The sequence below is a fragment of the Bombus bifarius genome, unplaced genomic scaffold, assembly GCF_011952205.1.
Source record: "Bombus bifarius isolate JDL3187 unplaced genomic scaffold, Bbif_JDL3187 scf7180000008381, whole genome shotgun sequence".
Taxonomy (NCBI): domain Eukaryota; kingdom Metazoa; phylum Arthropoda; class Insecta; order Hymenoptera; family Apidae; genus Bombus; species Bombus bifarius.
The window spans coordinates 331,997-356,912 of NW_022884630.1; the positions used below are offsets into that span (position 1 = coordinate 331,997).

The 24,916-nt window shown below is 32.2% G+C and overlaps 1 protein-coding gene across 1 annotated transcript in view; it reads right to left on the reverse strand.

Moving 5' to 3' along the window:
• The window catches only part of LOC117212824 (serine-rich adhesin for platelets), a 47,376-nt gene that overhangs the window by 14,712 nt on the left and 7,748 nt on the right, over positions 1–24,916 (reverse strand). Inside the window, exons 2-7 of the mRNA XM_033457884.1 lie at positions 19,924–20,090; positions 18,906–19,106; positions 18,217–18,780; positions 16,764–17,211; positions 14,608–15,454; positions 13,714–14,001 (exon numbers count right to left, since the gene is read on the reverse strand). Of these exons, the coding sequence (XP_033313775.1) occupies positions 13,714–14,001; positions 14,608–15,454; positions 16,764–17,211; positions 18,217–18,780; positions 18,906–19,106; positions 19,924–20,090 (2,515 nt within the window). The remainder of the gene's footprint in view (positions 1–13,713; positions 14,002–14,607; positions 15,455–16,763; positions 17,212–18,216; positions 18,781–18,905; positions 19,107–19,923; positions 20,091–24,916) is intronic.

Genomic DNA, 24,916 nt, shown 5'->3' on the forward strand with positions numbered 1-24,916 from the left:
ACAGAATGACAAAAAGTACAAAAAAATATTCGATAGCATTTTCGATAGAAAACAAATTTTATTTGCAATCTATTTATTTATTCATGATACTAACATTTTACTATTTTGAAAATGAGGATAAAAATGAAACATCTTTATTTGGTAGGTTTCAGACTTTTGTTTGGTACTCCGTACTGATTTCTATAAATCATAATATCTCCTAAATTTTGTTTTATATTATATATTATTTATTATTTAATTCCTTTGTCTTCGATTATTTTCAAACTATCTACCAATACTACATTAAACACATTATTTGACTAACTAGTACTGTGAATAAAGTTTTGAAATATGTAATATAGGAATACCGTAGTAATTTGATTATATATCCTTAAATTTTTCATTGTTACGTAATAAAGTACAGAAAAATAAATATATATGTATTTACATATTTAATGTAATTAGATAAGTACTTTAGAATGTGCAAAGAAATGAATGTTGTAAAAATTTACAAATGAATTTTTTCATAGTTTTCAGTAACATACCTATCATAGTAAATAAAATGACATTCATACTCTTAATATCTAATAAAGGATTCATTTAAATTTGGCAAAGTATAATTTATGTGCGTTTAATATTATTGAAACCATTATTTTCCATAAAAGTTATTTGAATTGAATGATACCAAACAATAATATACCAACATTTTTATAGTAGAAAGAATAAAAAATTCTATTTTTCGGGTAGATGGAAAAATTAAATTGTAAATTTTTCAAAACAACATCTACAAAATAATTGCAAAATGTTTGTTGTGATATGCGATATGTTTATTGCGACTGTATCGTATACATAAATCTTGCAAAGTAATTTATTACTAGAATCTTAAAAAAAAAACAAATTCCGATGAAATATTAAAAGGATAGAATTAGGACAAAAGTATCACGAAACTTTCCATTGTCGATTAGACGTGACTTGCCATTGAGTTAAATAAAATTACTTCAAACATATAAGTTAATCGGTTATCAAATGATATGATTAGTAATTCCACTTTTGTAAGTAACGGTACGTGACCTATGGTTATCTTCCGTGACGTAACTCGAAAAGTACTCAGCAGGAAACCGATTATAAACGAGAGTAATAAAATTACGTTTATATCGTACAATGTCAACCAGTATGTTAGTATTTAAATTTAAAATTAATTTTTATCGTCTTCTATTCCAATGTATATAATTTTGAACATACCTTAAAAATTAGAAACTTAATTTTCTGTGTTTATATGTGTGAATATATTTGTGTTTATTTTTTAAATTTTCTTTTAGAAATAAATACTTTTGATATATATATGTGGAAGTAGATAGATATCTTTTAACTTATTAACAAGAGCACCAGAAATTTGATTTAATCTGAAAAATGTTTGCGTTAATGAACTAAAATTTTTTAAAGAATATGTGCCAGAAGACTTGTATCTAATCTTTAAATATATTTTATAAAACTTTAATAAATCTTACACTATTGCTAAATAAATTGTAATCTTTCAGTTTAAATCTGAAGCCATTTAGAATCAAAGGCATTTAATGGTGATACGAAACGAAAGTAGCTACAAATACAATATGAATTTATACGTGCAAAATTATTTGAATGTTAAACATTATTTAGTGCTAAGTATTGAAAATACTTTAATGGGTTTAATGGGTGTTATCGTAAAATTCATCGCCAAGTAAGAAAGTTACATTTGTATTGCAAAATTGCTTGTTGTCTGAAGATGATAGTGGGTAATATTAGATTAAATGTTTTAGATTTCTTGTAATAAATTCCGTGATATACTATATAATTCCATTCTTGTTCGATGTATATGTGAAGCGTCTCATCAGTTGAATTTTGGAATAAATATTTACATAAAGTAATCAAAATTGTTTCGACAATTATTAACAGATTTCAATGACCTTGAATTGTTATCATGAGTAACATCCTGAACCATACTTTCCTACAACTACATGCGTATAACCGCTGCGCCGCTGGATCTTAGTTTTCAAGATACTTGCAAAAACTTTCAATTAAATGTAACTTATGATTCCACTTTATCGTGGAATAGGTGTCCACATTTTTATACAGCCCAACCTAAGCTTAATTCATTAATGAGAAATATAATCGTTTTTGATATTGTATAAATAAAAAAGAAAAATCGATGGATTATAGGTTGGACCAGACCAGTATCTAAAAATTAAAGCCAAGGGGCGCGTTGTGGCGGTTATATGTGCATATAGGGAAAAGTTGTTCAGAAATTTGACTGTAACAACATATTCCAAGATCATTGAAATCGGTCAGGTTGCCCCTACTTCACACCTATTCACGTCGATACATACTTTTAAATTATACATGTGATCAACTTAAATATAGCACGTGAACTAAAAATCTCGAATTTATGGGAAAGTGTTTTATAATAATTTATATTTCCCAATATAACCACGGGTAGATATTGTATGAAAATTTTCTATTACCATAAGCATTGAACGTGTTAAAAAGGCATGCTATTTATTTCAAACCGCATTTCAGGAATATTCGACTTTCTTTATTATATTCCTTTCATTATGAAGCATGTTCGAAACTACGCCCGATAAGATCAAATCTAGTTAAAACGAAAAAAGAAATTAATAAAAATGTAAAATTCGATATCGAATAACTTGGTACCGTTGGTCATGATGTTACATCCTGCCCGCAATCATGCAATTTTTTTATTGCGTAGAGTTTTCATTTATTACTTGAAATAATGGAGATAATTGAGATAAATACACCTCATAATATTCTGTATATTCTTTATATCATTGTATTAATAAATATGTATGTAATAATCAAAGTGAAAAAACAATCTACGCGTTTTTCTACTCTAAAAACCATTTATAAGTAGATCATACAGTATAAATCATACAGTATAGGTTCACAGGAATAATTATCAAACTTCTGAAAGCGTGCGCCTATGAATGCATTGTCCCCCCACATCATTATTACATTTTTGCGCTAGATTTATCCCTCTTCAACAAGTTGCTCGTGAAGCAGATATTAACAGAAAAAGAAAACACAAAAATTGTAAAAAGTATCGGACATAATTCAAGACGAAACACTGTATTTCATAAAATTTCGTAAATATTCATAAAAGTTAATCACTCATTGATAGCAACTTGTATTATTCATGTTTGTTTATGTATCACACTTGTCGCCAAGAATGAGTTTGTTTTATAACATCACTGCTTGGCACGGATAATGTTACAACTCAAAAAATGTATATTTTACAGGAGGTACTTTTTAAATTTTACAAAGAAATCTTTGTGGGACATTTCAATGACATTATAAAGTTAACTTAACACAAACTATGCCACTATTAGCGAAAGCACTAAAACCTTTCACTTGCAGTGTCACAAAACAACTGAAAATGTCACTGGTGTAAAACTAAAACCAGGTTGATAGCGGCATAGGTAATAATTTTTCCCATTGAGGCAAAACTAATGGAATTATAAATATATCATTTTACATGATAAAAATAAAAACATCATGTAGACCTTCTATTCAATAAAAGGAAATTTCAAATTTTTTATATTGTGCCACTATCAATGGCAACTAGCGACATGACAATATTTTATTTTATAGGCAATAAACTTCAGCAATGATATAATTTACAGTAAATATATGTGGGACGTACATTTGCTCAAATAAGCTTGATACGTGTTTTGATAACATTAAATGAAATTAGATTTTAGATTCGTAAAGAAGGTATAACATACATTTCCTTTGATGCTGATAAGTGGATTAAAACAGATGCTCCACTTTAAATGATATTTCCAATATTTCCCAAGTAACAATAATATTTTTAAATATTATTATTTGTATAACTAATTTTATAAACGTATACACTACATGTTTTACATTCAAACAGAAAAAATTTGTAAAGAGAAAGACTTAACAAATTATATATTTGTACCAATATGTAGATATTTTTTGAGAAATTAAATTTAAATATTTGATTTTATTCAATCTTCTCCACTCTCTCTTTTTTTCAGGTTGTATTTCTAAGACTAATTTAAATTATTTTATATTATACAAACAGAGATTAATTATCAATGGAAGAGATATCCTATTCACACGCAAGCCATATTAGCAAATCTTCATCTGATATAATTACTTAATCATATACATAATGTTTGTATTGTATCGTTTGATATTATACGATTATCAATTTCATTGATATTAAACGTCGTTAATAAAGAAATACAAATGTCAGAACACAACTATAATATTATTGCAAAAGTAAACCGGTTCCACATTTGGAACTAATTTCCGAGTTCTTTGATTCCTATTTCTCTTATAGGAATTATTATAGAAAATGGAGTGATTTTGTTTATGGTAGTACTCGATTGGTTAGGAAACTTTATTTTTTTACATATATAATAGTGTTGTAATATAATAAAACTAAACCAAATAATAATGGAGAAAGTACAGATACGAAGTATGTAAGGCGATATTGTTTTAAAAACGAAGATACAAACAAATCGCAATCAACTGTGCAAGTGTCAATCCGCGTGTTAGTTAAATGTACTTGTATATTCACTCATTTTGCACCTTAAAACAAAATTTAAATCAATCTGAAAGTCTCATATATATGTATCGCTGGTTGCGAGCGTGTTATTTTATATAAAAGTGTTTTATATAGATAATGAAATATATGCACTTAAAACAGATCTGACAAAATAATACGATAGAAAAGATTAGGGAGTTAATGTCTGTTCCTTTGATTTGGATTTTTATATGTAAGATGTAATGAAGGATGTTGTACCTGCTGAAGTGTCAGGAAACTTGAATAGATTAATCCCATGATACCGAAAAGATATTTGAAAACATTAAAGATGATTTAAGCTTAATCCTGTTATATCATTTGGATTGTTTTTAACTTAATTGGCTTTCTATATCATTAAAAATATTTTTAAATCTTAAGAATATATGAAAGACTCATTTCAATGCTATGGTAAATCTTTTCAATAAAACATTAAAAATCCTTTCATTTGTTAAAATGAGAACGAAATGGGACATAATAATCCTAAAATCATAGCAGCAGTATGAGAGCAATCCAAACTATTCTCATGCGTTACCAAACATGCATGCATTGCAAATGCAACCAATCAAACATTTATAGTAACATATTATTTTTTGTAAATTCGGTTTCAATTGTTATTCGTATTTATTCTGCATAATCCATAATGTGCTTGTAATAACAATCTTCGTCGGAAATTTTTTAAATGGAGACATATATATAACGCGAACTCTTGTGTATATATCTCACGAACAAACTTTCGACAACAGTGACGATAAAATAAAACACAAATACCGATAAATAAAAATTATTACAATAAAAAGTAACAATCCGGTAGAAAAATTATGTTATTTATGTGCCAGCTTAAAACTTTTTCACTTATTACTGAAATTAATTCCAACGAAAATAAATTGTAACAAAAAATATTAATACTCGAATATGAAACATCTATTGTTTAACAATCAGCAAAATGCGTTATTTACAACGACAGTACTTATGTCAATAACAAGTTCAAAAAAATGTAATTCACTGTCGGAACAATGCGTCCATGTACATACATACATATTTCCTAAACAAACTAAAACCTGCGACTTCTCAAACAGAAAAAGAACAAAACCCCGATAATTAAATTAAAGAACATATTGTGGCAAGTTAGAAATAAAAAGCAAAAAAAAAAAAAAAAGAAAACAAAAATAGAAACTTTTTGACTTACGATGTCGTCTGGTCGCAATAAAAAGCAAATGCCTCGCCAGCATGTTGGAATGCAACCGTAGCCTACGACGATTGTCAAATCGCAAAGACCACGCTCGTCTTACAATCAGTTCTCTCTCAAGCCATCAAGGCTGGCGACTGCCTGTCTAGCGACAAGGTTTTCTCTTCGTTGCTAGACTGATACCGCCTTATCATCGCCACTTGTTAAAATCGCGAATTTCTTCCCCTCCCAGCTCACTGCCAACGCATTCACGCGTGAAGATCTAACAACTTCCTGATGCTTTGTGCACAGGCCTGCATACAATGTCCGAACAATAACACGACGGACATTCATTGAAAATCGTGAACAACTTCAATATCGACTTATTTTAAGTTTGCATATTCTTATGATAGACAAATAATTTACGGTGTTAGTTTTTAAATTAAGTTGGTCTTAAGGGATAGGTAGAGGATAGATGCCTACAAAATCCACGAAAAGTTACATCAGCTATCGATAATAAAGTCAGATGACTTAAGTTCGTGAAATAGATAGAAATCTTCGAAAAGGGACGAAGCTCGGAAGGGGTTGAGGGATCGCTTAATCGGTAGAGTTAGGCGACTGCCGGGCGTGAACGTGGCCAGATCGAAGTGAACTGAGGATGGTGGCATCCGCTCGAAAGTATTTGAATCGTCTGCTACGAGTAGGAGGGAATTTTGTTTATCTCGATTTCGAATTATCGACTGGGATAAACATCACGTCTGATGCAATTCCGTTAGTTGTTGAGCCAGCGGCTAATGATGCTGATAAGGGCTAACAAAGTGAGGCTTCATTGGGGGCTCCCTGGAATTTACCAGCTTATCAGTCTTCACTGCTAAATTTATTGTATGCTATACACTGAAGCGAAAAATTTCCTATTCACTCGTCATCAAACGCATTATAATTCCTTTCCCTAACATAATGGCTGCTTACGAAGGATTCGTTTCAACAATGGTTCATAAACAACCGTTTATGCTACCGTGATGTTTCTTATAATTTCCATCTTAGTTATATTATAGGTTCCGGTTGAAAAAATGAAACGAATTAATGAAAATGTACCGCAATCGTAAAGGGTTATTTTAAACCGTTGAACTCTAAATCACCGAACTATTTATGTTAACCCCGTAATACATATATATATATTATATAAATATGAAGAAAAAATATATATATACACATGTATACATATATATGCTTTATAATATGAAGTTACACTCCTTTCGTGAATTATGGTTCTGGTTTGACAAATAGCAGGTTTTATTTGTAGCAATATTTGAGCCTCATCTTAAGTTTCAAGTCTTCAAAGTAAAAATTAATAAATATAAATTATTATATTGGAGACGTTTTTAGAACACTATATTTTTATGAATATGAAATTTATATGAAATTTAAAAAATGGAACTTGAATCGAGATACGTATCACACACCAAATAGTATAATGAATGTTCAATTTGGTTATTTTATATATTACACACGTTGTGTATTCAATATAGATTATATATAGGGTGACCTGTGGTGTAACTGAGGATGTAAAAGAGGATGATGGTACGTGAAAAAATAAAACTATTTTCGAAAAGCTGAATTTATGTATTTGCCTGATAAGTATTGCAGATTTCGCTATAAACTCTAATTATATTTTTATTTATCGAATGCAATAGTGGAGAACACACAATGTAACAGAATAATACGTTCAATGACTTTAAAATAGAAAGATTTAATTTTAATAGGAAGAATAGCATATAAACTTATCAGTTGGTATTTAATTAAATAGGAAACAATTCAACAATTTTTAAAATAATAAAATTTATCACATATAAGTATCCTATTTCATCATGTGTTCTTCATTATTAAATTCAATAAATACAAATATAGGTAGAGATATTAGTCTACAGCGAGGTCTGTGAACACTTACCAGAGTTATATACAGGGTGGTTGGTAACTGGTGGTACAAGCGGAAAGGGGCGATTCTACGCGAAAAAAGAAGTCGAAAATATAGAATAAAAATTTTTCGTTTGAGGCTTTGTTTTCGAGAAAATCGACTTTGAATTTTCGCTCAGTACGCGTGCACTTTATCACGTCTCGTTATAACGGATCTCACTGTAGATCGTTGTCTCGATGGAAAAATTAAAAAAAAAAAATAAAAAAAAATTTTTATTCTATATTTTCGACTTCTGTTTTCGCGTAGAATCACCCCCTTTCCGCTTGTACCGCTTGTTTATTTGTTACATACACTTCCGGCTCTACCACATGTTATCGATCACTCTATGTATATAGTTTATATAAAATGTACATCACATATAAGAATATGAAAAATATCCAAAGTAAAGCATCTCTCTATTCTAAACAAATCTTTACATTTTTCTGAAACGAAGTTACATACGAAAATCTATGTCCTTTACTTATTTTTCCATGATGAATCACTCCATCCTGTATTGTATTACCAGTTGCATTGTACTTGCATAATATCACATTTTGCATTCAACGTGGTATTACAGAATACAATAATTTACACTCATTTAACTATCAAGAAATTAGGAGAAGTAGGGTTAAACGTGCGTAAAATCGTAGAAGTGTTGGAAAGCAGATAGAAAACTCTGCAGAAAAATCAACTCACTCTATTCGCATGAAGTGTATACACATGTATAAGTGAAGACTATATATAACTATGTATAACTGAAGAAGGAAAGACTACGAAAGCGGAGTCTATAGACGACAAGGAGAAGATACATTTTTTATCTGGTGATATCAATACTTGTAATCAGGTGGTCGCTTATGGACGAAAAATAGGAAATCCGTGGCGTGTTAAAAGTAAAGAAACTAATGGAAATGCGCATGTAATGTTATCTATTAACCTTGCGAAAAGCATGCACTTATGTACATACATTGGTTGGGACTGGTTCGATAGGATTTTATCATCGAAACTATTGAACTCTGAAATATTCCGTACGTCATAAAAGACGACAAAAGGAGAGAATTCGTATTTATCGTTTCGCAATGTTAAGTTAGGGGCAGCTGCCGATAAATCGAACGAATGAGTCGGTAGATACAGGAAACGTGACTTTTCTATCGTGTCTACGCTAACGCGGAAAAACATTGTTCGATCTCGTTATCGCGACCGTCGAACGGATCATTTGCCGTTTGCCCTCATTAATCTCCAAGCAAATGACACTCTCCCGTTAGCCTGTACTCTCCTTTCGTAGAATCAAGAGCTGGAATACGTGTATATACTGATAACTTCCACATCGACGTACTTTCTTGTATTTCGTTCTTTTATTCTTTCCCGCTCCAGCTGGTCCTTGATGAGATCTCCCGCTGATCGATCTATTTACTGCTCTGATGCCCTGGCTTCAGCAATTATCTAATGCGCGATTTACATAACTGTTCGAGCAACAAGGAATGGAGGATCTTCTAAGATACTTGTGCAACAGGACTGATTCTTAATGTACCAGGAAGATACCAAATACGAGTTTTTTTGCCAGTTAATTTGTAAAATGGAATTGTATTGGTTACGTACTCTAGAAATTTCATTAGTTATGAAGTATTTCAATATTTTTATATTTAAGAATTTCTATCAAAAAAATATTAATTTCTTTATATAAAGTATTTTTGTCTATGAACTGTAAATTAAATGTCTATTGAAGAATATTTATGTGTACGAGAAGTACAGATTAATTTTTATAAGTTTATTAACATGAAGCAGTTCGGAATTAATTAAAATAATTTTATTTCATAGGTATAGTTTTTTCGTCTATTTCGTATCGAACAATGAACTTATCAAAATATTGTCAAGTATATAATTTTATCCTATTTTGGTAAATCTTAAAATACCTTTTATTAACAATTAGTCGTATTATATATATAACGAGGATAAAATTAAAAGAATGAATAAATATCACAAATGTCATTTTTTATTTTGTTATTGGGTAATGGCAAATAGTTTTCTCTCTTTCTCCCCCTCCCCCTCTCTCGTTTTACTGTTTTGAATTCAGAATTAGAATAACCAAAATAATTTATTTTCTATTTTCAGGTTTGTTGCTAGTTAGAAAATATTTTAAATCTTCTGTTCAAAAATGACTGGAAGATATGATATCTATAAACAGAAAGTGTCTGTTATGTGCCTGATACTTTTTAAAACTGTTATAATTTTACTTTAAAAAATTATACTTTATGATTATACTTTAAAAAATCTGTTAATACTAAACCTACCGACACTTCGTCAATACATATTCCTACTGTGTGCGGTCAAAATGACCGGTGATTAAAGAAGTAATAATTTTTATGATTTAACTTAGATAATGGTTAATTTATAACTAAATATATATAAAATGATGAACTTTCGTAAAATTTCGTCCAAATTTATTTTTGTTTAATATTAATTATAGATTTAAATAGAATTACACTTTTATTTATATAGGGATATATCTTATTCAACTTTGCTGCATTTTTTACAAATTATCAAATGTACATTTGCCGCATAAATATTTTCCGCATCTTAAACAAATTTTCGTAATTTTGTAACCTTTACAACTTTTTACTTGCCAAGTTTTTTGTAGTAATGAATCTGAACTTGTTGATAGTTTTATTGCATGGATTTTTCCCGCGATTCTTTATATAAAAGTAATGTATGCACCAGGTTTATAATTAGCAATTTTGTGAATTCTCTGTAAATTAGCCCCATACTGTAGATACCATTGCAAATTTATTGGTTCGTAAACGTTACCTTCTTTCGCTCTTCTTATCAAACCGTATAAACCTCATAATTTCAGCAAAGTCATTTCTGCTCATTGTTTTTGAAAAAAATGCAAGTCTCCAAATATTATTCCACAAATATGAGACATCTAAATTTTTTCTATAGCATATAGCATATAGCAGAGCAATAAATGCATCTAGTTTTGTTGCATCTAGCTCCCTCTTAGTCCCCAATACTCTAAATTCTTCTTCTTCTATACATTTTATTATATGATCCCTTATACGAAGTTCAATCATAAAATGCCGTCTTTACTTGTCCTTTCATAATATGCCGTTTAGCATATCCCTAAAAATATTATGAACTGATGTCCTGTCTGATGTTTGGGACTTGCATCTATTTCTCTCCAAACTGTCCCATCGGGTCCAGTTTGGATACGTTGGTTCTCTACATCAGTCTCACCCTTTGTTATTAACGATAATTTCTTTCCTTTTTGCCCTGGACTTATTTATAATATTCAACTCTGATTCAGTTGTAAATAGCTTTTCATGTGTTTCCATGCCGTTTTCAGACGCTGAAGTTTCTTGTTCGCACACTAAACAGTTTTCTTCTACGTCAGTTATTTTTTTTTTATAATTTTTTTTTCGAATACTCTTGACATTTCTAGGGTAAATATTTATCACAGAATAATACCATGTATGGAATACAAAATTATTGTCAAATTTGATATGCTTTACGCAAAACGCTCTGCGATGCTTTCTGCCTGAGTTTTAGAGATAACAAGTTTAGATGTCGACTAATTGACTAACAAACTGAGATGTATTCTAGTCGAAAGAACAATAGCAAATAAGAATATGGCCTGTGACGGCGATATTTATACAAAAATATTGATGAGTATTGGTCGTTCTCCATCAACGGTTACTCCAGGATGGAATTGGGAAAGCTTTTCCCGTGTTTTATCGCAATGAGCAATAACCCTAAGAAACTTCTCGACTTTTACAATGTTTGTAACAATGGACTGTAGAATAACAAGAATAACGAAAATATTTTGTCGGACGGTCAAAGTGACCGCTCACAGTAGGCAAGGCAGAGTACAAATTTTTCTCAGAAAATAAAAGAGCAAACTAAAAGTAAATACCGAAAAATATATTGTATGCAAGTTTTAGGAAAAGTCAGAAATTATGAAGCGATATGATAAAGTTTAAATATGGTTAACTTTGTGTAGAAGTTCGAGAGCGGTCAATTTGACTGCCGCTGGTAGGTTTAGTGTTAATTCCTATTTGATGCTAGGCATTTATGTGTAGTCACCCTATATCTTTATAATAATTAAATAACATCGACAATTTAATAAAGTAACATTTAAAGTAACTCGTAGCACAAAAAATACCTAATAACACATATTTTACGATAATAGAACTTATCAGATCAAAAGTTTCTAACTGCACTTGTCTGTCATTTATTTTAAAATATTTTTCTTCATCATGAAACTTGTATAAAGAAAATTGTAAACCAATTTATCATACAATTTGAGTATCCAATTTTTTAAAAATATTTTCATAAGAATATTAGTAAAGATTTTTCAAGTACATACAAATTTCTGTATTGGAGTAGCAAACTTAAATTGATGAAACACTATTAATGTAAAAGCCTTCCTAAATCGTTGATTGTGACAAAATGGAACCAATATTATTATTGCAATTACTTTTAACAATATGTATCACTGCATAGTATCACAGATACAAAGTACTGGAACTATTGAATTGTATATGTTCTGATATTTATATTTATATAGGTTAGAAATTTTATTTATAATCCGAATTACCAACAAGATGTTTGAAAATTTAAAAAATGATGACCTTCTGGATATAAAACACATAACACGGCTGTTTGATACATAATTGCAAAATCATTGGATTATTAAAAATTAAGAAATGTTACAATTATTATACTTAATAATATAATTTCACTAATACCATTTAACCTATTAACCGAACAAAACGATTCCGCTCATTATTCTATTGTTAATTTCATAGGCATAATTTCTTTATCCTATCTTTATACGCATTATGTCATATTTGGCCTTATAAGAATAGAAGCCGATATACCTGAAATTGATTTGTTTAATTGTAACTGATAAAAACAGATATCAACAGTTAATAAAAAATTTCATTGATTACCAAATTTCAGTGTCATTGCCAGAATATTTAAGAACTCTAGCAGGTTCAATGTCCATGGGTCTGGGCCTAGGACTTTTTGAAACAGTCGTAACGGGAATCGAGATCGTTACGTTCATATCAAAATTTACGTTCGGAGGTTCAGGACTGGAAATTGTGTCAGGATAATTGATCCTTTCCTTTAACAATTCCTCTTGCAATTCTTCCGACGGTGTTCTACAAATCTTCGAAGACTTTTCCCCGTTAATAGAAAACTTTTTAATAAACATTATGGGACTATTCGCCATTCGATAACTTTCACTTCGTTTCACTTTACGTTCGATTCTATCACTACCGCTAAATATCTGAGTTCTTTTCGTACAACTGTTATTGTCAGATATATCGCCAATATCTGAATCTACAACCGCGTCTCTTTCGTTTAACCTAAACTCGCTAATAACAGATGTAGTAGAAAACAACTTATCTTCATTTCTCAAATGACTATGATTCTCTTTAACATCTATCTCTTGGCTATCACACTGAGAGTTTAATTTCGCAATTTTTCTATGAAAGTTTGGCGTGTCCAAGTCAGACACTAGCAACTTCCTACTCGACTTCGGAGTATTTCCAGTCGACCTCAAATTTTTCGGACAGAGAGCCGATTTCTCAAAGTCGAGGCGTAAATTTGTAGCTTTAGAAGCCAACTGAGGCGCGCTTAATTTATTCAAGATTTGATAATCTTTCTGAGCGTTTTGAATCAAACTATCAGTAGCGAACACCGGTGGGTGATTCTCATCGCAATTAATTACATCTGTGGACCTAACTATTACATTCTCTGTGAACGTTTTGTTAAAGCAGAGTTTGGACTTATTCAGATCTAACAACTTGTTACTCGGTGCCAGTGCTATTGCCCCAGAGGCCGTTCGACAGGTGCTCTTGGCCGAAAGCAACGAAGTTCCGTTGGTGGTCAGTGGTGCGTTCAACTTGTTAGGCTGAGGATTCATCGCGAGTGTACATTGCGCTTCTAATCTACCAGCACAGCAAGTGCAGTCGCGTTCGTCAGTGCTCGTATCAGAAGCCGCCTTACCTTCGTCGTCTTGCACGTTGACGTAAGCCCCGCGAACTTGTCGATGAGGAGTCGGACTCGTTGGACCAACCACCGTCGTAGGGGTTCGTACATAATCCGGGCTGGCCGCGCGATCGGGACTTTTCGCCGCTCTGATGATCACCTTGCCTAATTGGGGCGAAGTAGGTGGCGTAGATTTGTTTGAACCATCCACCGTGTCGCTGATCTTCGTCACTGCTCGAACGTTCGGCGTTGCACGGTGCAATAATGGTGATGGACTTGGTGACACTCCTTCTCTTACAAATGGACCTGGATTTTTATACAGAGGAGAGGGAAGTCATTTAATTAAATATATTTGAAGATGTAGTTGATAGAAGAAATACAACGAGATTGTAAAGTTGAATACATGTTTTATATTAAAACATGTTTTGGAACAGATAGTGCAAACGGACATGGATTCTTATACAAAATTAAATCGAAAATATGGAATAACAATTTTTTGTTGAAGGTTTAGTTTTTGAGAAAGTTATGTTTGAAAATTCTTTGTGTGCGAAGTACACGACAAAATTTCAAATTGAATTTTCTCGAAAACAAAGCTGCAAACGAAGTATCGTTATTCTATATCTTCGATTTACTTTTTCATAAGGAATCCAGCTATACCCGTTCCAAAACACCCTGTATATTAGATTGTATATGCATATTATATTTAATTCATACATAATGAAATACAACATATTTTCCAAATTGTCAAGAAGGAATATCTATCTCTACAGAAGCTGTTCTTGTGTTTGAAATATACCAAAGACTATCTTTTAGATTTCTATTACTAATCAACAATGTTATGATTTTTTAGCATATTAATGAGTTTGTTATGTCCAGCAAACGATGAAACATGTGATTAAACATAGATTAAACCTGGATTAAACGTAGTATGTGCGCCTTTCCTCCTCTTCAAGCTATCGGATGAATAAACGACTTTGCCTTCCGAATCCAACATAACCCTGGCACCTTGTCTTTTTCTTTCCAAAGACGAATCAGGCTTCTTTGGCAACTCGCTTAGGCTAACATATTCAGCATCTCTCTTAAAAATATCTGAGTTCGCATAAGTAACAGGTGACCGAACAGGAGTCGCGCTAGTCGAGCAAGAAGCCGAATCTTGACGTTTGTCATTGTTATTTCTCACGTCGGCTATGGTGACATAGTCGCCGGAGTCTGCGTTCGCTTGGTCTTGCATCGTACTCTTTGGCACTTGTTTCCTGCCCGGAAGTACGCCTCGAAGTTTGCCTAGAACTCCGCTTAGCGGATTGATCTTGCCCACTTGATTCGGTCCAACCGTGGATTTCTCGTTTGTAGGCAAAGATAATACCTGAATCGTGGCATAGAGGTTCTTGTCCTGTCCATTAATCACTTCCATCTTGGAAGTGCCAACCGTGGCAGACATGAGTACCGAACTTCCCGTTTGCAGATCGATCTTTTCGTCCTCGGCATTTTTGCTTGCCTGATCCGAATCTCTTGCATGTTCGTCGTCTGAACCTGGTGGCGTAATCACGCACATGGACGGTATGCGGCTCGTATTGATCGCAGTTTTCGAACGGATCCTTTCGATCCTCTCACAGCCTTCGAGATCGCTCGATTCAGAGTATTCGAACTCCGAGCATGACCTTCCTGTGCATGCTGGACTCGAGGCTGATTCCACAGGCGATGACGAGGTATTATGACCGCTGTCTGGAGATTCGCCGCCGTTCTGGTTCGGTCCGTGAACCTATTGAAAATTATTTAAATTATGAAAATTAAATTGTTTAATTAATTGTTTTTGAATGAATTTTGAAAGAAATAGAGTTCACAGAAAGAAGAATGAAAGAGAAAATTGAGAATGAATCATTTTAGCTATTATAAAATGACTACGTAATTCGTCAAAATTCATTAATTATATATTTACAAATAGAGTATATTATTCGTATATATGCAACAATATCTTATAAAGTACAAAACAGTTTTTCTCCTTTGTGTTAAATAATATGTGTACATATATATTTGTATAATATATTTTTGAATTAGAATACAATTAATTACAATTACAATTAGCAATTTAATTTTTCTGTAATAATTTTATTGACCCTTTTGTATATTTTATTTCTAAAATTTTTATAGCATATAAAAGATTCTATTTCTATATACATAATCTATTTTTATAAAATGTATAAAATAATGTATAAAATGAAAACTCATATTATCAAACAGAATATTGTTTCAGTAAATTCTTTGTTAATTAATTATCTAAATGCCTCAATTTTTTATTATAATATTTATGTTTCTCATATACGTGAAAATGACATCATAGGCCAAAACGAATTAATTTGTTTAAGAGCTGACTTTTAATTATACATACACAAATGGGTCAGACTTAAAAAGTGACTTAATGAGTATATTAATTTGTTATTGATACAGGCCATTATCCTTTTTAACCTTTCGAACTACGATCTGTTGCAGGAACTGTACCAGGAATTTTACGCCATTACTCAATATAAATATTAGAAAAATAATAACACTAAAGTACCAAAAATGTTATTCACTGACCATTTAGTTATCGTTACTTAAAGCACATATAAAAACACGTACATTATATATTTTTATCTTATAAGCAACCATTCTCAATCATCTCAACTTACTATTCCAATTTTCCCATCTATTAGTGAATCACAGCTTCTAATTTAAAAAAAAAATTGTTCTGGTGTTACATAAACTTTAGGACAAATTTACAAAGAAATGTAATGAAATATCAAATGAATATTATAATATGTGTATATAGATTCTAATGCAACTATCCTCGATAAACTCGATCATTGTTTTCACAAGCATTGAATATTTTATTTTATAAGAGCATAGCGAAGAACTAATTAAGAAAATTTTTGTTCTATATGACAGCTCAATATAGCTTGCTAGAATATTAATATGTAATTTAAAAAGAAATAGAGATGAAACACCTGCGCGTGTCAGATTTGATCCAGCCTTCCCCGAGCGAAGGCCAATAAGTAAAAAATTACAAAATAAAGACAAAAATTTCTTTATACCATAGCGACAACAGTTAGGCTAGATTTCCTTTCTGGCGGCGGCGGTGCCATTAAAGCGGTGCAGACTGTGCCCGCTGAGCTCGTCGTTGTTGATGTTGAACCCCTTCCAAACAGTTCGTATTCATTTTCGACAACCGGTGAAGTAGGATCGGAGCTGACATCGTTAGATTTCATCAATGGACACTGCGGAGCTGGATCCTCTTCCCTTAGAGTTTTTAAGCCAGAGTCCACGTGGAAGGAGGTGTAATAACCCTCCGTATCACAAGAATACACAGATGATGTTTCACCATCGTCCGAGAAAGGTATCACGGTAATATCTTGTATAATATCTGGAGTTAATGTACCCTCTGACGTTACCGAGGACGATGTTGATGTATCTCGTCCTTTAAACCGCCTTGCGTGACTCAAAGATGTCGATGATGTTCCAATTGAAGCAGTTGTCGTCGATCTATACATATTGTGATAATATGTATCGTTAATATATGTATATGAATATACATATGCAGTGTGTCCTATATATCTGGAAACGTGTAAATGGCTTCAAAACTATAGATGATATGGAAAAATGTTTAAAACAATTAACGATTTCAAGCAATTATACAATGTCAAAGGCTCGAAGAGGACATGTCGCAGCGATATTTATTTTATTATGCAACGAAAAATCCTTGAAAAGCTCTATGAAGACCACGGTTATATTTTTAAATAGTAAATTATACTTATACCAAATTATATACATACTACCACATATGCTTGACAAATTTTCAAACTCAATTGTTGTTTCAAAAACGAAGGGTTATATGAAAAAAATGTATTCTATTTTTTCGACTTTTTTGTAGGTATAGATTAATTTGTTTTTTTTTTTTAATAGAATCATATGCTTCTTAATGGATCAGTCGATGCAGCTCGGTAGCTTCTACAAAAAATTACTAACCTACTTATTTCGTTCATACAAATTAAGATATTCAGAAATTGTGGAGATCAAATCATGCATTCTGCATGTATATTTCATACTACTAATAAAAATGCAATTAATTGTAAATTATAATCGTTCTGCTCTGTTTATATACGCGCTCTATAAAAATAATTATGAAATTAATATCAGTTTCTATTAATACAAATTTAACTATAATTATTAATATATATTTTAATGAACACAAAAGTTACATCTTATATTTATTAATGCAAACAAATATGAAACCTTCTTCTGATAGCATAATAAAAAAAATTATTTAGTGTAATTTAGAACTTGTTTTACTTTAAATAACTAAAGAATAAAAACATATACGTATATTTCATTATCCATTTTCAATTTCCTGTTATGCTATTAAAAGAACGATTTTCCTGCGATATATGAGCTTTAATACTAAGTTCTCATTCAATACCAAAGTATCATTTCGTTTTTCTCATAACGCATTAGCTCGCGTCGTAATCTCGAAACGAGCAACAGCCATACCTCGGTTGATGTGTGGTAGTGGTGGTTTCGCTTCCGATACTCGCCCTTCCGCTTTCAGAGGATGCACTCCAGTTTCCAGAGCTGGAATGAGGCGGCTCGTCGCGATTGCTTCCCTTTCGTCTTTCTCTTCTTTGGGCTGCGCTTTCACGCAATTTCACGCTCGGTTGTCTGTCGGTGCTCGGGACGGATACCGGTATACTCGAGGTGCTCTTCCCGCTCGAGCTCGAGGAACTCGGCTTCCTTTCGTGAGATTTGTCCTTCCTGCGCCTGGTTATTACCATTTCGTAAATATTTGTTTCTTCGGCTGTTCTCGACTGACCTTGATCCTGTTCTGACCTCTCTGTACCCGAAGCGCTTGTCTCCTGTTGCTCCGACTGTTGACTGGATTTCGGACTGATTAGTTTCAATCTGGACATACCCCACGCTTTCAACGTATTGAAGTGAGATTTTTTTTCCGTCGGCGAGTCTTTCTTCGACGAACCCAATATATCCGTACTCGCTGATCGATGAGCCCTCGACGCTATGTTTGTCATTGTCTCTTCCGCTTCTTCTCCAGTCGTTTCTCTATAAATAAAGCCAAAGATTTGCACTGTCGTGTTTGAATCTAGTTAATTCCTATCACGTATAATTTCACTACCCCTGAATAGCCAAAATCAAACACGGTAGAGATAATATACGTATAAACTCACTCTCCGATAGCCTGTCGAATTTCCTTCTGATCGGTACCAGCGATCGTATTTCGTCTTTTTCCTCTGGGCCTGCGAGGCCTCGATCGTCGTTTCACCGCTGTCTCTTGATTTTCTTGACTAGACAGCAGAGATCTTCTTCTCATCGACATTCTTTCGAATCCTCTTCCGCTGATATCTACCGCCACGATTTCCGCTGGGAATCTACAACACACATTGTGTCATCGTTACTAACCGGGACCAGAAACCAAAATTCGAAAGTCAATGTAGATGTTAACGATGGTCAAACATGAAAGATGTCGCAGATAATGAAATTGAAGGCACACACTTAATTTTGGAGCACACGAAATTTGCGAAGACTCTTATAACATATGTGACTTTAATAAGTAGAATCGAAAAATATTAATTTCACGCAACACGGAGATCATTATTTCAAAAGTTACTCCTATATAAAGTTTATGCATACCGCACAATAAACTCTGGTTGACAAACTTAGATCATCGTCATGATAGCGACCTCTTTTGCGCAAGCAGTATCTCGAAGAACGCGAATTCCCTTGTGTCTATTCGTTGATAACATATTTTTAAATAATATTAATTAACCTTATTCCAAACCTAGATCCATACCAATTCATTCTGTTAATTGTGTTAAAATAATACACGTAAGTCATAAAATATGTATGTGTGTTCAAGTAAACTGCGCGATACACATAAACTTTATACAATATATACATGATTTCCAAAATAACGACTCAAAATAGCGCCTTAGAATTAGTATTTTTGGATTCTATTCGTTAAAAGTTAATATATGCTATAAAAAGAGTCACAAATCCGGGATACCCTAAAACGAAGTTCAACCAAATTAAACGTCACTAAAAGGAGTTATCGTAACGAGTCCTTAATGAACTCGATGTTCTTCATAGTTCCGTGAAGCTATAGAAGATTTACAGTCGGGAAGATCAACAAAAATTGACTCGCTCGTATTCATTACACTTTTACGGTGGCGTAAATTTCCTGCTTACTTGAGAGCGATTGCTTGAACCTGTTCTTCGGGGCTAGGGAGCTTGTGATCAACGGCATCGTCAGTCGTTGTATCTCCAAGGATTCTGGACATGCAATCCGGTGGTACAGTAACGTCTCCGAGCGCTTCCGTAGATGTCCATCTTCGTAGATCCTCGATAGCAGCTGGCTGTAATGACGAATTATATGTGAGACAGAATCACCGGACTTCCTTCTTTGATCTTACAGTTAAGGAAGAGAATATAAGCGAACGAACGAATGCACGAAGACAAGGAAACTACTACTGCTATTATGTCGCTTCTGTTTCTAAGAAATTTGATGCCGTGGAGAAAAGCAACTAACATGTTTTATGCTCTACAGCACTGCGTGGGCGCAAGCATTGTCGGATGTCACCTCGTGACCAAACGGCTTTCACGCACGGAATACGGAACGGATTGCGTTTCAGTTTGGCCCTTCTCTACTCTAGTGAGATGTATTCCTTACCAACTAAAAATGGATTGAGTATTTTTCACGTTCTCGATTCTCCCAACAGGTTCGTGGCTCACCAACGAAATTCAATTGCTTCAACCCTTTACGTACTGACGTGTCGATGTGTTGATTTTCGAAAAAATTATGGATTATTGTTTAAGTGCACAGAGTGCATCTTTTATATAACAAGGTTTATAAAATTAAAGTTAAAGTATTTTTCAATATAAGTGTCTCAATACTTCTTTACAGATAATATAAAGATCTGCTAATTCATGTATAAAATTTATAGCTCTATTCTAAAAAATAAAGGTGATCTTGAAATATTCAAAATACCATCATTCTCAGAGTAGATACTTATACAGGGTATCTGTACACAACAAGCAAACAAAGTTAACCTTTTTATCTTGTTAACCTTATGCAACATAATATTTATACTATACAATGATTCCTGCAAAATTATGCAACTTTTGGGTGAAACATTTTTACGGCAACATATAATTCGCGCATTCTAGGTCTTTCAGATAGCGTACAAGTTCGAAGGATAAACTACGATAACGTTATACGCTTTTAATGCAAATATGAAATTTTCCGTTTCGTAAGTAGACAAATTAATTATACAAAGCTAATAAACAGATCGTCTATTTTGGTATGACTAGTATATACTTATCACAGAGCCTTGATATTGTATGGCATGTTTAACTAAGGTAATAAATGGAAAAGATTTCTTGCCCACAAAATACTACTGACTTCAAAAGGCGTTAGAAAATATGAAATAATTTATATTTATTTGTATTTTATTTACACATATGTGTAACAACGGCTAGATTAACCATTTACTTACTAAACAGCATACTAAATATATTGCACCCTTCTGAAAGGCGATGCAAAATGCAGTAAAATATTTCTAGTACAGTAAAAAGTTTCAATTCGTTTATTGCTCTATTATTCAAATTTTAATAAATTTACATTTAATTGCATTAAGTTGCATTATATTATATCAAAAAATCATCAAGAATATGTTTCAGTAGTGGCCAAATTGAAAAATGTCCTTTGCATATACGTGCGAATACAAATTACACTCAACATATTAATAGTATACAGGTTACACTTACCGATGTTACACAATTAGATATGCAAATAGAATATATATTAGTAGCATTTTTAATTTTTCGTCGCCTTCCAGAAGGTTGCAATATATTTGGTATGTTGTTTAGTAAGTAAATGGTTAATATAACCGTTGTTACATATGTGTGTAAATAAAATACAAATAAATATAAATTATTTCATACCTTTAGCTGTTCGACGATAATAGTTTTTTGACAAAAAAAATTTTTCATTTCGCATTTTTTAGTGAAGCGATCACTATTACAGAGCCAATGTAAAATAGTTTTCATTGTCACTAATAAGGCAATTTATTCCTATTTTATTATTTAAAATTTATTATTTATATCAAGTTTTAATTCTTATTAATGATTAAAGTTTCGCATGCGAATAAGGAATAAACCAGCTGTACACTGCTACCGATATTATACTTTGAACAGTGATAGATAAGGGTATTTCCATAACTTGATATTGTATCATATATCAGTTCGCAATGACACCATACTTATGTGGGAAAACGAATCCGCAGAACAATGTTTCCTGCGAAGAGAAAACGAGTAGAACCCTATATTATAAAAAGCAATTTTAAAGCGCTCACTCAGGCCTCTGCTTTGGGATCATGTCGATATCAGTCCAACAATTGCAGAGCGAGCACTGAACACGCGTAAATGAAATTGGTGAACAACAAATTCTTTACAATAACAATAGTTAACAACGAACAAACTAGAAAGATTTTGCAAACAGAACCGATCGGTGGACTACCCCTAGGAGATACAGAAGGTTTCATTTCGGTAGCTCAACTCAATCCTGGTTAATCGATGAACATACATAAAAATTGGATTTTTGCAAAAGAATATTTTATAAAAAACAAGGGCAAGAAGATTTTGTAACTGAACCAGCGGTAAAACATGCCCTACGAGATACAAAGGAATCATCTCAGTTGGTCAAAGCATTCCGGAGGCTTTGATGAACATATACAAAGTTGGCGAAAAAATATTAATTTTCTCTAAACAAAAATAGTTTACTATGACCAAGACATTTTTTAACGGATAAAAACACAACCTGTAAAAAGAATAATTCCGATTAGTCTTAGAAAAGCCATTTTGGAGTAATCGGCGAATATATACATGAATACAAAAAGAAATATGCATATCAAATATAGATACCTTCCCTCTTTTCCGAAATCGCTACAGAAATGGACGTTTTCGTAACTATTTTTATTAACTTTTTATAACTTTTTATTAACTATCTCGTACTTTTTACCCTGAAAGTTGGATTTATCGTAACGTAACAGGTCTTATTTTACAGATAATTTTATAATCTATAACTTTTTACTGGAACTTTTTCACGTATGACAAAGAGTTTTTCAGATATGAAGCGAAATGTAAAAAATATCGTGTTTTTTGCTTGAACGATATTTTGTTTATAAGGCACGAGAGGAAAATTATTTGAAAGTCGCTTCTAAATATCGTTTCGAATCATATAATGCAAATAAATTCTATTATTCTATTATCAATTTCTTTCTGGATTCATCTTTTTTCAACTGAATTCGACTGGATTAATCAAGGACTCGTTAAGGCCGTCACTTATTTGTGGAGCGTAATGTTGATAACCGATTCGCCGAACGTGAAAGAGAAAGACAATATTTTACGGAGTATTTGCACTACGTAATTTGTATCGAAGCGAAGAAGAGAATTATCCGAGCCCATATATCGAAAAATTTCTTCTTTTCTTTCGGTCGACTTTCGTGCGATAGAAAAATCGTTTCATTCAAGTATGTTTATGAGTTCGAGCACGTAATGTAGTACGGGAAAGTATATTTTATAGCTCATGTAAATTGACATTCAACTATCGCTTCTGAATATCATTCCTTGGCATCTACAAAAATCTTTAGCAACAAGTAATTCATAAAGTGCGTTTTCAAAGAATTTGCATTCAACTTTCTAACATCATCCTATTATAACACCATATTTTTCAACTCACCTTTCTTCATTTAGGCAAAGACATAAAGATCATATAGTGATGAGTCTATACTGTAAGATGCATGTCTCTATGGTTATCGTTGAAATTTATACAACGAATTTTTTCTTAGCATACAATTAGCTGATCCAAAGCAAATTAATATTTTCTATACACCATTAATAACAATATTCCATATATGTAGTCGCCTAATACCACTTACATATCTCTTTAGGAACAGAAGAGACAAATGGCTTATTTATTTCCTTATTTACATATCATAATTCAATAAAAGATCAAGCCAGTGCGGCCACGTACTCAGTGTTTCTTACGTGGATCACATATTCTATATGTCTGATATCAGTCTGATTATACAAGGGAATGTAATCCGTGTTGATTTCAGCCTTTAAATAAAAGGCGGTTAAAATTAATATAAAACGAAGAGGAAAAGAAAAAAGAAGAAAGAGAAGAAAAGTATCTGAGCTGATTAGTGTTCGAATCGAGCTTTGAAAAGTTTAGCTTCGAGAAATCATGGATCCCAAGATTTTTGCAAAGAAACCTTGATATTTATATTAAATAAGGCACATTTCACTGATTTCAATGACTCTGAGATATGTATTATCAAATTTAAGTCTTAAGTAATTCCATGAATATACGTATGTAATAAAGTTTAATATTCTGTTACACAAGCGTAAACAAGAAAAGTATTAATATTATAAAGTATTATTGTCTAAAGCGTTGATGGGTGAAGATTGAAAATTTATATCGATTTGCTACAAATTGGTTCTTTAAAATCTATCACCTATCTCTATATAATGGGACAGTATACCAAATATATACATGTAACCAAAGCCTATCCAAAATCCATCCAAAATATTAGAAATACAAAATGTAACATCGAAATATTAGACATACAAAATTTAACATCAAAATACATGTGTGTACATTACATGCCTTTGAAACTAAGATTGAATAGCAGTTACATATACAGTGTTTTGAAAAGCTGGAATGAAATCTCAGGATCAAACTTATATACTCTAGTACTTATCATAAGAAACAAACAGGTTTTAATAAACATAAGTCCAAAAATGTCATAAGTTTCAGAGTTATAATATGGTAGCTTTTTTGCTTGTTCGCTAAGGATTTTTTTGCTTCTTTGATGAATGCCATTATATTGGGTTGGCAACTAAGTGATTGCGGTAATGACAACATCCGCAATCACTTAATTGCCAATACAGTACATGATACTAATGTTTGAGCCAAATTGTTTAACACCCTGTATGGCGAAATTATTCAAGACATTGATCTTGTCAACATAATTCAAAATCATTGAAATCCACAAGTTGTGCCACATTTTATATACATAATTAATAAAACTTCGATCTGGACAGAGAATTTCGGTTTTGCCAACCGAAGTTTGATTCAATTATAAATTGTACCTGTTTGTAATTAACTACAAAATATAAG